This window comes from Harpia harpyja, chromosome Z, assembly GCF_026419915.1.
Source record: "Harpia harpyja isolate bHarHar1 chromosome Z, bHarHar1 primary haplotype, whole genome shotgun sequence".
NCBI lineage: Eukaryota > Metazoa > Chordata > Aves > Accipitriformes > Accipitridae > Harpia > Harpia harpyja.
This window is the reverse complement of record NC_068969.1, coordinates 16,403,082-16,417,339: the sequence shown is the minus strand read 5'-3', so window position 1 is coordinate 16,417,339 and position 14,258 is coordinate 16,403,082. Positions and strand designations below refer to the sequence as shown.

The following is a 14,258-nucleotide window of genomic DNA, read 5'->3' as shown; positions in this document are numbered from 1 at the left end:
AGGAGAGGAATTTTAAACCCCTGTGGGCTATCACAGATAGCCGTAGTAAAACAGGAATGGAAACTCCCGCAGTGTTTCTTGTAGAAATGTTTAAGGTACGTGGTTAACAGGATTATCACCTTTTAAAAAAAAAGGGTAATTACCTGCAAGAAACTTAGATGGTGATTTCTTAATAAGGAAGATTTCTTATAAGAAAGGTGGAGAAAGACTTTTTACCAGGGCCTGTAGTGACAGAACAAGAGGCAACCATTTTAAACTGAAAGAGGGTAGATTTAGATTGAATGTAAGGAAGAAAATGTTTACGATGAGGGTGGTGAGGCACTGGAACACATTGCCCAGAGAAGCTGTGGATGCCTCGTTCCTGGAAGTGTTCAAGGCCAGGTTGGATGGGGCTTTGAGCAACCTGGTCTAGTGGAAGGTGTCCTTGCCCACAACAACGGGACTGGACTAGATGATTTTCAAAGGTTAAACCCAAACCATTCTATGATTAATCTTGAAAATAGGCTTTTAGCACCAGCTGAGTAGCTGTGTGCTTTTTTTCTGGATTTCGTATATTAAGGCACTTTTAGGTGGGGCAGGACCTTGTCTGTGAGGCCCATCTCCTGAATCTTGGTGCAGCCCTAGGCACCCAAGGGTCTCAACGAGCCCACGTGCAGTCAGAGGGAGACCTCCCGGTCTCCGTACAGACCTCGCTGGCTGCCGCGGTCCCCGCTCCACCGGGGCAGTGCCACCGTCCCTGCCCACCCGCCACCACGAACGTCCAGCAGCACGTGGAGGACCTCAGCGCTGGCTGACCCCCTGGGTTCAGCAGCCGGAGCGAGGCCTGAAGGACGCTGCTCCTCTAACACTCCTCTTTCTTTGACCCGCAGGTTGTCATCATGGAGGTGCAGGGTCTGAAGTCACTGGCCCCCAACCGTATTGTGTACTGCACTATGGAAGTCGAAGGTGGGGAGAAACTGCAGACTGACCAGGCTGAAGCCTCAAAGCCAACGTAAGTCTTGCTTTGCCTTTTGTTCTCTCCACCGTGCTCTCCTCTGCCCCGTCTCTGTGCTGCTGAGCTGCTGCGGATAGCTCTGTAAGTAAGGCCGGAGGGGACGCTGAGAAGCAGAGTTGAAACGTGGCCTTTCACGTATGCAGAGCATCATCCTACGACTAAGAATGGCACATAAGCCCTGATTGAGAAAAAAGTGTTAATGAGAGGCTTACATCTCTTGTAGCCATAGAGACATAAATTTGTGCCTATACGTAAGTACTTTGCTAAATAGGGATGGAGTTAAGCATGTGCTTAGATAAATACTTCTCTGAGTGTCCATCTGAACTGGTGCCATCAAGTGTAGGTACATAATCTCATCCTCACCGTCAGGGTTTTGGTGGTCCTACGAGAAAGGGAAACAGCTGGCGGGGACATGCTCCAGCAGCCACAGCTGAAGGTGGGAGAGAGAAGCTGGGGAAAGCTTCAAGTCACTCGGTTAAAGCTTTATCTGAGGCCACTCTGCCCTGGTCCAGTTCAAAGGCAGAGTCTTGTTCTGCCCTCTTTGACCTGGTCCCCAAATACCCAGCCTTGGCTCCAGACTTGGCTTTTTTGTCTTACCCAGATGTTGTTATAAGCCTGCTAGTAGTGATCGATCTTTGTTAATTTGGAACGAGAAAATGATTAATAGCTTATTTCCTTTCTGATTTGTGGGATTAGTTAACTTGAAACACTATCTGTATGAATTTGAGGCAGTTTTCCTCTGGTTCACTGCAGAGATTTCACACTTAAATGAAATTCTCAGTGCGCATCCTTGCAATGGAGAATTGCCAAGGTAATATGAAGCCTCCTCCAGCGGTGGGGAGCAGCGCAGGAGGGGCTGCTGTTGGGATATTCCCACTCTGTTCCCATATCCCCTTCCCTTTGAGTGACCGGTCCCCAGCGGCGTTTCACCGGGAGCTTCCCAAGCTCATGGAAGGAAAGCCGAAAACACCTGGCTGCGTTACATGCGAGTGCACAAGCACTGCAGGCAAACAGTTCAAGACCAGCTGATGCAGGCAGGAGGAGAGCAGAGCTGAAGGCAGGCTGCCTTCTCTCGGTGGTTGTCCTCCCGCGGAGGCACAGAAATTGCTGATGCCTTGTGCCCTGCACTGTACCAGAGGAGCAAGAATCTGCAGTAAGCGGTTTAAAAACAATATTCCCAATCAGGGAAAGTGCTGCAGCTTGGCTTACTTTTCAAAATGCTTCAAAATCTGCTTCAGAGAAGGAAGTAGGAGAGCTGTGCTTGGAAGAAAAATTCCATAAGAACCTGCAATTGTCACTATTTTAGGTATTTTTCTTGCTTCAATGGACAAAGTTGGGCTCTATTTAGGGGAAATTACTACTACCCATACTGAAAAGCACACTTCTGCTGGGTTATGTGTGCTTGTTTAGCTTGGTCTGTTCATCCTGCTTTTGCTCAAAGGGTCTGTCCTTCCTTATGCAAGCCTTCTTGCTGTCAGCTGTAAGACCATTTATACAAGTGTTGTTTTGAAAATAAGGGCTGCAGGAGTGAGCTCTGTAATTGAGTGGGTCTTTTTATCATAATGAAATGTACAGTGTCTGGGCATGAAGCCATCAGCCCTCAGGAAAATGCAGCCAACACTGAAAGCTGTGGCGTGATACAAGTTACGCAAGTCCATCACACTCATCCTCTCTCTGCACTGGCTTCCCATAGAGGTCCGAGTCAGGCTTGAAGTCGTCTGGGTTGCTCCAGCACTTGGGCTAATACCTACGGAAATGCCTTAGGAGGGGAGTAGGTTTGACAGTTGCATTCCTTGAGGGTCCTGGACTTTTTACTTCCAAAACCAAAGACTACCCAAGCCAAAGCTCTAGAATAACCTTCCACAGAAACCAGAGACCATCACAGAAAGCTTGTCCTTTTTTCCTCTCTGCATTAGAAGTGCTTCTTTCACCTTGTTTCCCCTCCCAGACACAACAGCCCAGACACGGAAAACCAAAGCCCTGTGAGAGCAATTTACTGCACTTAGGTTCTCCTCTTCAGAAGAGAAGGAAAGAGAGAATGAACCAGCTGTGACATGTTTGTCATGTTGCTTAATACAAGACTTGAAGGCCCTCAGGTATTCCGGTGATGAGTGCAGTGATAGAAACAGCTCAGAGAAGTCTTTGGTGCATTTTTGAGCTACACTGCCTTGGAGACAAAAGATTTGTGGTCAGCCAAAGCAGCCTTCTGGAGTGTCTCTTTAGACGTTGACATCACTCTCACCGAGGTCATTCACACCGTGTTTCCTTGTGTACTTTTTATCATAAACAAAACACTTATTGATAAAGGAACTAGATCAGCAAAAGCAAGCTGGACTGCTCTCCAGGGGAGCTTGCTCCCCAGGCATCCCAGGTTTTGTGTGCTTTGGCAGGGGATGCTGCCTGGCCTAGGGGTGAGGAGCACGCTGTGGGGATTTTGAGCCTCAGCACTCTGAAAGCGTAAATACTGAAGCAGGTTACCCCTGTACATCCCAAAACTTTTATATCTCAGAGGCTCAAAAAATACAAATGCAGGTTAAGTGCCTGTACTCAGAGGATGCAGTGAATGGGAACAGGCAGTATTTTCTCAGAAGTTTAATCTGTCTTCAAACTGTTTGAAACAGTTTTGCCGTCGTCTGGAGGCTCTACAGGCTACAAAAGACTAAATTTCTCATAAACATCAGGGGAAAAAATTTTACATTTTAACAGTAAGATTCACTGGAAGACTTCCTTTTTTACGACAGCCCTGTGTCCTGGGGTGGAAGGGAGAGTGTCACAGGGATACACGACCTTGTAGGACATCTTTTTACCTAAGAATGACTTATGGAGTTGTTCATGGTATTCTCACATATCCTTGAAATGCAAGCCATCAGGTAAAACACCCAAGTCGCAGCACAACGGTGGCAGTGGCTGCTCTTCTGGTCCATGCTGTGCCGGGGGGCTGACCTGGGCACCTGTGCTGGGATAGAGTTAATTTTCTTCATAGTAGCTGGTATGGGGCTGTGTTTTGGGTTTGTGCTGGAAACGGTGTTGATAATACAGGGATGTTTTAGCTATTGCTGAGCAGTGCTTACCCAGAGCCGTGGCCTTTTCTGCTTCTCCCACCACCCCACCAGTGAGGAGGCTGGGGGGGGCACAAGGAGTTGGGAGGGGACACAGCCGGGACAGCTGACCCCAACTGACCCAAGGGATATTCCAGACCATATGGCGTCATGCTCAGCATATAAAGCCAGGGGAAGAAGAAATTAGCAGTAATTAGCACCCCTAATGGAAAAAGGCAATTTCCCAGCCAGGGAAGGATTTCCAAAAGCACTGGTCCAGATCTGTGAGAGACTCACCTTTCATCTTCTCTGGTGCAAAACCAGCGGTTTTTGAGAATAAGATGTTTGAAAGCATCTTAGTGACTTTGGAGCTTGAATCCTGTTTGTAGATCTTGAAAGAGGCAGGGTAGCAGCAGGGTTAGCAGCCACACATACCAAGTGATCAGATGAGTCATGTGCGAGGAGTGTGGCTCTTGGGACAGCAATAAATACTGGCCTTCTATTTCTTCTCAGGCTCCATGTTGGATTCCTGACATTTTAAGCCCAATCCCTTCACGTAGGGATTATCTGCCTCAGCACGGGTACAGGGGATGGCACAGTTCTAGAGAAAGCCAGACCTGAAATAGCAATGGTTATTTCAGATCAGGCTTGCAGTGTATTAGGAGTAGTGCTTTTAATAAGTTGTGTAAGAAAAAGCCTTTGTATTATGCCCTAACCCGCAGATGCCTCTACAGAATCCCAATGTGAGTGGGATTTTACTGCTTTTTGCGCTGGAACTGTATTCTTGCAGATCGTTGAGGGGTTTATACCTCCCCTCTTCCCTGCGTGTTGGCCTCATTTCTGCCCTCTGCAAAGCACGGCGGGTGAGGTGGCTCTGCACATCTCCCACACTGCCCTTCCAGGAGCTACATTAGTAATGCTGCTGTTTGCACGGCCTGAGAACAGGGTTGCTGAGGGGTCTGGGAATAGCACAAAAGGTCCAGCCACAATACCCCTGTCCTACTGTCTCTAAAGAGGTTGCTGGATATATTTAAACAGTGACCTGTGCTTGTAGCAGTGCTCATGTGCTGTACCAGTGATTCATCTTCTTACCATATTGCCTTTCTCTGAGGTGAGCAGAACAAAAGAAAACAAAAGAGATGCAAACAACAGCAAGGTCCTACATGCCGTTGTGAATAAATGCTGTATATTCACCTGGACATATTTCAGTCTGCAGATAAGTCTCATTCTTCCCTGGCTCACAGTAGTGAAAATCAGGTGTACCTGCATTTTGCTTAGCTGAACCATTTGGGTTAAAAGCAGTGAATAACTGGTGGGGGAAGAATCTGGCCAACCTGTCTGGGCATTTTGGCATGCCCAAGAAGGGACTGAGGTGTGGGCTGTTCCTCTGACTCTGGAATTGCCTTCATTTTGGGGTTATATATCCCCCCCTTGCAGAGCAGCCTCTTCAGTCCTAGTGCAAGGGTTGTGCAATAGCTCAGAGTATGAGAAGTGAGGATGGAGCTTGTTATTTTTGAAGGAGAAAAGATCACCCTTTATTGCCTGTATTTTTATCCACGAAGTTTTCTTGAGCATGTGCTGTAGGGCAGTGCTGGAGAGAGCACACTCAACAGGTCTCATCTGACTTCATGTCACTTCTTATGTTGTTTGTCGTGACTAAGAGCTTGGGCCTCATGCCCTCTCCAGAAATTCACTCCTGATAAAGTAATGTCTTTGGTAAACTTTCAAACCTCTCCGTCTCTGTTCCCATAGCCACCTCACTGGGAGACAGGGGTGCCCTGTTTTATCTTTGTGCTCGCTCGTGATGCTGCTCCCTGATTTGCTTTCAAGGTGCTCTGACAGCTCAGCTGCTTATCTCTGCTGTAACAGGCTCCCCTTGTTTGGATCCCTACACCAAACCTCCCAGCTTACCACTTGACTAGGGTCTTCATTTCAAATCGGTGTGCCGCATCCTTCAGAGCCCGCTGCCTGACCGTGAAGAGGGACAGGCACTCCACAGCATCCTTCCTCAGCACCGTTCAGTCACCATCTCCTTTCTGGGAGGTGGGCAGCAAAGGGAGAAGCCCTGCGGGAAGGGAAGCTGGCGAGCAGGGATGCCGTCTCTGTTTGCAGAAGGGGAAAATTTGGTCTTTTCATTCAGGAATCCCCTGCCTCAGGCCCTGGAGTTTGAAGTGATGCTCAGTGGCTTTGCACAGAGTAGGAGCGTGATAAGAGCGTTTTGTTGCAGTCAGTGTTTTGCTGCCACGGTTAGTTGGAAGATGCTGTGAACACTTCCCAGTGGTACAATGAGAAATGTCCTTTTGAGATGTTTAAATTACAAATAAATAGTCCATATGCTGTAGAACTAATTTTAACTCTGCCAAACTAAAGGGTTTTATACTGATACAAGTGAGAGCAGAGTTTAGCCCATAATTCATGTTGTGTATCCCTCAGTACAGCTGTTGGTGCCGTGCCTGGTAGGTCTTTTCCAGACGTGCGGATCTGCAGTCCAGGAGGCTGGCCACCGCTCTCAGCGTTGCCATCCTGGTTGCTGTAACAGCCCTGTGGGCTCCACAGACAGGCAGGAGAATCAGCTGCCGTAGACCTTCTGGCATCACCTGGGTGCTCTGAGCCCATGCTACACTCAGAGCTGTTGTCATGTTGCAGAGGTATCACACCACGGCAAAGCTCAGGAAGAAGACCTGCGTGGCTACACAGTTTTAAGCAGTCATTCATATTTAGGTTTGGATGCCTAGCTGAGCCCTGTGTAAGCAAAATTCATGATGCTGGGTAAAAAACAAAGTCAAAATTTTTTTCTCCCCTCCCTCTTCTAGTTGGCTTCAGCATAATTATAAGCTGCCTTAATTACCCAGGCTGATTAGCTTGCCTTTCCAGTTGCATGGTTTCGTTTCACAGCTGTGCAGATGTTTACAGCTCTTTTTCCTCAGGAAACCTCCAGGAGCCTTATGAACGTGTCAAAGTAGGTGAGTGAGCCCTGGGTACAGCTAACATCAGACACTGTCACTTCTGAGATACAGCCCTTGTCCCTGGGGTGAGACTCTGAGCAGAGCAGAGGGTCAGTCTGCCCCAAGGCATCTGTTGAGAAAATATCTTCCAGGACACATCTTAGGCTTTGCTCTATGTGAGCACAGTGCAGATGCTCTGAGCCCATGTAGTGACTGCTGGGCTAAGAGGTGACAATGACAGGGACGGGAACTTCAGGGGAGTTGCTTTTAGCCCCTCTGTCTAGGGCTGAAGGGTACAAAGCGGTGTGCAAATCCCCTACACAAGATTTCTTCGCTTACAGCTATTTATCATGTCTAGGAGCCAGTTTTCCAATGAGACTGTGCATGGCTTTGCGCCTGAAGAGTTCTGCTGTTAGTTCGGTCTGACCTGCTCTTCAAATCCCCTTTTGTGCCTGTGAGTATTTCCATAATGCTCCTGAGATTTATGCTATGACATTCCCATTTTTGAAAGTGGAGGCTGTGGACAAGTCATTAAGCACAGCAAAAAATGCACTAAAAAGTTATTACCCAGGTGCAAGCATGTGATCTATTATGGGAAGTCTTCACGCAGGTGGTTTAGTGGCCTTTTTAATGAGGAATTCAGAATCTTTTCTGATGCTTCCTCGTAGCTGCTCTGCAGGAGTGCTTCTTACACAGCTCAGCTGCTGCCCCGAGGACCATGCGGGGACAAAAAATCTTATTTAAACAGCTGAGTTTTCCCCAGAATAAAGGCAAGGTCCCATAGGGATTCCCTTACCCTGAGTATCACTCAGATGGTCACACTGCCGTGGTGCAGCCTCCTGGACAGCAGTGCAGGAGTCTGCTGGGACTGCAGATGGTGATCCCAGGTATAGTCCTACTCCCAAAGGTCTCATGTGCAGTCCCTCCTCTCTTCTGTACTATAAATGTTACACTAGAAACCGTGTTGAAGAATAATGAAGGCTTGTTTCTATAGACTTACCTCTTGTAGTTGGGTTCTCTGGTATCAAGTGAGTGCAAGCTCTGGCTGTGTTTTCCCTGACCTTTAGAGCATACATAGCATTGCTTTCACATGGATTCTCTGGTGTCTAGTAAGGTTGAGCTCATGTACCTTTTCTTTCACAGATGAATGTCTCTCTTTTCTTGCCAGCTGTCTAATTTCTTGAGTGTTCCTATGCACTTGGGAATTATGTATTCCTGTGATAACGCATACAGTCAAATTTAAGTATTCCAGAAGGTGTGATGATGCCCAGGGCAATTTTCACCGACACCCGTCTGCTTCGTCACTCCTATGCATGCAACCTTAAGATGGGATAGTAAAGACCAAAAGGACATTGAAATGAGATTGAGATTCAGTCATCTGAGATAGTGCTAAATTAAAAGGAGGACTGCAAAACAGAAGTCCTGGGATACATTCAGTCTTCTTGTTTGATGCTCATGGTTGGTGTTTTTAAAAAAATGAAGCCATGCCTTAGTGCAAGTTCTGCACATCAGTTGCCGAGGGAAAGGCGGGGGATGAGACGTGAAAAGTGCCCAGTTGTTGGTTTATTTATTAAGTGCTGTGTACACGTAGTGCTCATTATTATTATTTAATGAGGGGTACCGCTATTGCTGGTTGCAAAGCAGCGTAGGGAGTTAGAGACCATGCTTTAAAGAAATGGTACTGTGCCTCCTCCTGCATGGACAGAGCTCTGGAAGAGGGAATGGTTTAAAGGGAAGGCCAACCTTGACAGTGATTTCTCAACATTTTAGTTGTCCTTTCTGTGAAATGAAGGTAGAGATGCCCGTTGCCTTTGTGAACGTCCTATGTCTCCCAATGAACAACAGCACTATGTGTGAAAGCACTTAGAGGGAGTTATGTACTGTTGTTACTACACGGGCAAAGAAGACAAGGCGTGCTCATTGGAGAGAGGAGCTTGCAAACACGGCCGGAGTGCAGAGACACGGCAGCATTTTCCTGAATCCCTTCTAGAGCAACTCCAAGGTGTTTCAGATTGAAAAAGTCCGTGAAAGGCAGGACACAGTGCACAGGAGCGTCTTGCCCATCTCACCGGTCTTTCGCACCTTTGCCGAAAGGCCTCGTAGGCAAATAAAGCTGAGAGCATCTGCAGCAGCTCCCACTCCGTGGCTTAGAGGAGGTGAGAAGGGGGATCCCAGCAGCTGCACACAGCCACTGCAGCTGCGGGATCCATCAGGATGTGGGAAGAGGGCTCACCAGCCCCTGATGGTGGCTGCTGAAGGAAGGATGAAGTCTTGCAAGTCAGGGCTTGCTGAACCCTGCATTCGTTGTCAGGCCAGAGATGCGACATGCATGTCTAGGGACGGATGTCCTACGGAAACAAAGGATGTGGTGTTAGCAAATTTGCTCTAGCTCTTCTCAGTGGCTGTGTGTCCCTGGGCCACTGGCTGGTTCAGTCCTTACTTTGGGTTTCCTATGCATGAAACTAGGGCAATGCTTTTATTTCACAGCAGAGGAAACGCTTATGACCGAGATGGCTGGGTGGGCATCATCTGCTGGAAGTGCCCACTCATCCCCACTGACCCAGGAGATGCCAGGATGATTTTGCTTCTAGCCATCAGAAGTTAGGCAAGATAAACCCCATTCCAAGTGTCTGGCTGGATCTGGGCTTCCTATCCTGGGTCCTGGCTTAGAAGAATATAGGACAGCAAAAATTTGGGTGGTGGCACAAGAAGACACTGCCTCGCACCTCTTGTTCCTCTCTTTGGCTGGTTTTGGAAGGGTACCTTGTGCCATTTTCTGCTCTGTTTACATTAGGAAATATGTCACTGCTCTCCTCTACTGAATTTTATAAAGGAGGGTCTAGACTATGTTGGCACAAAACCGGTATCCTGTATTTTCAGGCAGAGGATTTCTCTCTCCTTTTCCATGGTCTGTGCTTTTGAGACACCCAAGTTTCTGTAAGCAGGCAGTGCATGGCCTTGGTAAGTCTAAATCATAACCAGGCCTTAACCAGCTGCAGGGCTTCCCTTTGCAGTTGTGTTTTCTTCCAGGGTGGTAAGATTTGGTAGAAGTGATTAACCACATCTGAATTAAATAATTGTTCTGTGAAATGAGCAGCTCTGTGGCTGGTTCAGTGGAGCATCTTTGGCCAAAGGAAACTTTGATTAGCATGTGCGTGGCATTGCAGTCACCTTATACAAGAAGTGGTAACAACCGCAGATAGTAAATGCACACAGTGCCATTTCATGAATGAAACTCTAACTCGTGCTGTATCCAAAGCAGATATACTGATGAAGCACATACAGTAGGCAGCCCTTGTAAAAGCAATTATTCTTTCAGTTCAGACCTTCCAGTAAAAGGTTGCTGGGCTTACATTTCCATTTCCTCCTGCTGAGCTTTTCTCCTCTAATTGTAATATCATAGTATTAAGCTGAGAGCACAGGGCATTTGAAAAGCAGTCGTCATTTAAATCACGCTAAGTAATCACGCTACTTATTTTCCCTGTTAATACCCCGAAGATTGCAGTGAATAGCATTGCCATAAATTCTCATCCAAACCAGCGGCGGGATTTGTGCAGCAAAGCACACAGCCTGGGGTGAAGCAGGCTGGGAGGAGTGTGTGGTCCTGGGCACAGGAGGTGAGGCTGGGCTGGGTACAGGCATGGCAGAGGGACATCTCTGGGGCAGGAATGCCATCTCGTGGCCGTAAATAGCTATTATGGGATTAAATCCACCTCTCATCCTTCTTACAACTTCCCCATAACACTTCCCCTGCTTATCAGCTATGCTTAGGAAACACTTTGTGCTGAAATCAAGCTCTGCATTTTCTATATAGCAAAGATTATCCTTTTTTGGGTTCTTAAAGCTGTGCCGTCGACCTCAGCACCTCCTCTTGGCTGCAGTGCCCTGGCAAGCGGGTGACACGGTGCTGGCACAGGAATGGGGTCTGCGGGGACTGTGTGTGAGCCACAAGCAGATCAAGAGCAGACCTTCACAGGCTTTGCTTTGCTGCAGTCTCTGTCAGCTTTACCCTATTCCTTCTGCACCTTGCGTGCTCAGACGCAGATGTGATGCTCTCCTAGACATATTTCTCTCTCAGCCGGCAGTCATAGTGTTGCCGTAGCCAGTTTGAGGATGTGGGAGTTACAGCTCCTGGAGGGAGGGATGGTGCCTTTTATCAGCTGTCTGGTGCTGCTGGCTGCATGATGTTAAGCAAGATGGTGTCTGCGTGCATGACACTTACATTGTGTCTCAGAGCCGTGGGAACAAAAAACGGACAGTCCATGAAATGCTGGAGGTTGGATGACATCCTTAGCTGCTGCTAGGAGGAGCCGGGTCCTTAGGGACATGCTGTCTCTGCTCACCTTTTGGATAACACCCTAGTGCTTTCTGCAGTGAAATGGACACCCTTTTTGTAAGCAAAAGAATTACTAATGGTGCTTTTTTTTAGCAGAGGGAGTGTTATATGCTCCGCAGGAATTAGGACATCACAGGAAACGATGGATTCACTCAGCCCTTGGGTTATCCCATCAGAGCAGACATCAGTGCCCCGTGCAGAGACGTGGCCTCATCCAGCGTTACATAGCTCCAGGGGAAGGCAGGTACAGGCGCCGCTGCCAGCCAGTGCATGCGGGGATGCTGACTTGTTGGTCACCTGCACAGTAGCTGCATAGGTGAAAGCAGGTTTTAACCATTGTTATAAAGACTGTGCAGGAAAATCTAGGAGGAATCAAATCTGTTTGTGCTGTCACTCCCACTTTGGCTCAGCTTCTTCAGAGGGGATGGGACTGAAAGGCTGTTCTGTTAGCAGAAAAGGAGGAGAGGAAACAAATGTGAACAAAAATAGGTCGCATTCTCAATCTGTGTCTGATGACTTTGGTTATCCTGTTCTGAAGGTGAGTAAACACCTCAAACTTTTGCCATGGGAGTAATCCCAGAGGAGGCTCAGCAGCTCTTGGGAACCAAGCCATGTTGTAGATGCGAACCGTTCTCAATCCGTTTCTACAGGCAGAGTGGAAAGGTACCTTTCTTAGCACCTGAACTGTATTTCTTAGCCCAGGGCATTTTCACATGAGCAGAAACATTGAAGGTTCTCTGCATCTATATATATTCTTTGAGATTTTCATTTCAGGTCTTTTTTGTGCACCTGGAGCAGTCACCTCCAGCACCCCTCTTTAGCAGTGGAAAGACAGGGGCGTTTTTAGGGAAGGCTTCATTTCATCTGCTTGCTGCCTCTAAATCGGGATGTGGCAGATTGAGGGCTAACTCCACTGACTATTAATCAGATCTCTCATTATTAGAATAGCAGGAGCCCAAGGCAGGTGACATGGGCATGTGTGCATGATAGTACAGTCCCCTGCATTTGTGGTTTTCCGCAGTTGTGATCCATCTCATGTCTCAGCATCCTCTCCTGATAGCTAAAGATCAAATCCTTTCCTCAGAGCCATAGTTCCATTTGAGGCCCTCTGCGTCATGTGAAATCCAAACTTAGTCCCACAAAAACCACCAAATGGATTAAATTACTTGCTCTTTTGCCGGTGGATGGCTGCTGCTGGTGGGAGGAACCAATACCTCCCGTACTTCATCCCCGGTGTGATGCACTCGCTGAATGCCACAGAGCAGGAAGCACGCGCTTTCTTCTTTGTTTGGCGTCTTTACTCAGCACCTTATTTTGTTTCTGACTAAATCACTTTTTATCTTTCAATAACGGTATCTCTTGAGATGGTGTTGCCCACTGGGTTGTGTTTCTTAGAAGAACTCAGATGACCTCAGTCGAGGTTTGTAGTCCTCCTGCAATAGGTTGCAAACCAGTTTGTAACTGTCCCCAGCCCAGCATCACCAAACTGGCTGTGGTTTATGGCATTCTCCCACTGAAACAGAGTTGTGTGTGGAGCTGCACCCCGTGGGTCTCCGGCTGTGTGACCCAGCCTGTGGGTTTTCGTGGAGAGCCTAAAAAAAAGCCTGAATTCTTCTGTTGCCTTTGTGTTTTTTCAAATCCCAAAGACACAAACCAAAAACCCATTATCCATTGCCATGAGAGTTGCAAAAAATACATATTTTCCCAAAGGCTTTGGGATGCCCTATTTGTTTTTATTATGGCTTTGTGACCCAGCTGGTGCAGGTGTGAGCACCTGCCTCTGCCACACGTCACGGACACATCTGTGCTGTCACCTCCCCTGCCAGTTCGGTGCCTCACCATCACTGCTCCCAAAGAGGAGCGAGCTGTCTGCCCTCCCAGTGCCTGCTTTGAAGGGCTCAGCACTTAGGCAGCATTGTCTCATTTATGTCGTTCCTAGGAGTTCACAAATACCCATTTCTGAAAATGAAATGAGCATTTTCATCCCGGGGGAATTAATGCTGTCCCTGCGTCAGGTTTTGCTGTTGAGCTAAGTAAGTCTGTGTGCGCTCCTTTATAATGAACTGCAGCCTCAGAGTATGGGCAAAGGAAGTTCAGAAAGATCACTGATAACCATAATCTTGGTCATCAACCTCTATTTCATGTTTTTGAATGGCTGGTATATGTAAAGCATTAGAGAAAGCCTAATAAAAAGCTTTCCTGCATGCTTCTTCACATACAGTTAACTATTAAACATGTTTAAAAACTGTTTATTTTCCTCCTTGCTTGTATCTCTAGAAATATGTAAAAAAGAAACACACCTTAGCATTACATTAGAGGAAAAGGTGTACTACTCCATCATCTGCATGAAGGTAGGTTAGCTCAGTGCCTGGTGTGCTGCTTCTCCAACTTTGTTTTTCCCAGTGCTCAAGCTTTGGGCATACATGATTTATGGCCCAAGGTTTAAGGCTGTTTCCTGGAAAGGTCTCTTCTGGGAGGAGAGGAGTGGGCTGAAGAAAGAAAACCATTGTTTGTTAGGCAGGATATCTGGAAGTACTAAATCAAGACTGTACATAGCATTTCAGTCTCCCAGCGATGAAGCGGGATTGGAGCTCTCCATCCTCAGAGCAGGATCCAGCTCCAGCAGGCACCACGGCTGGGCACTGCGGTAAGCCGAGAAACGAAAGCGGGATTAAAAGCATCATACCCCACAAGGTGAAGCAGTGACCCAGCAAAAGGTGACTTTGCTGACACGTGTTTCCTCAAAAAACAGGCAGTGTCTATCAGGCTGCTGTCTCTGCCGCCCTCTTGACGAGCTTCCCTTCACCAGCCGGCTCGCTTTGGAGACCAAACTACAAATACACCAGGAAGGACACAGACACGCTGGTGTGGGTGCCGGGAGAGAAGAGGTGAGGGATGTGGATGAAGAGAAGTGCATGAAGCACAACCCTTCCCTGCCTGCACCG

The 14,258-nt window shown here is 47.6% G+C and overlaps 1 protein-coding gene across 15 annotated transcripts in view; it reads left to right on the top strand.

Moving 5' to 3' along the window:
* The window catches only part of CADPS (calcium dependent secretion activator), a 222,604-nt gene that overhangs the window by 87,006 nt on the left and 121,340 nt on the right, over positions 1 to 14,258 (top strand). For all 15 annotated transcript variants that reach the window (XM_052778691.1, XM_052778695.1, XM_052778688.1 and 12 more), the window contains exon 6: positions 870 to 991. In XM_052778691.1, the coding sequence (XP_052634651.1) occupies positions 870 to 991 (122 nt within the window). The remainder of the gene's footprint in view (positions 1 to 869; positions 992 to 14,258) is intronic.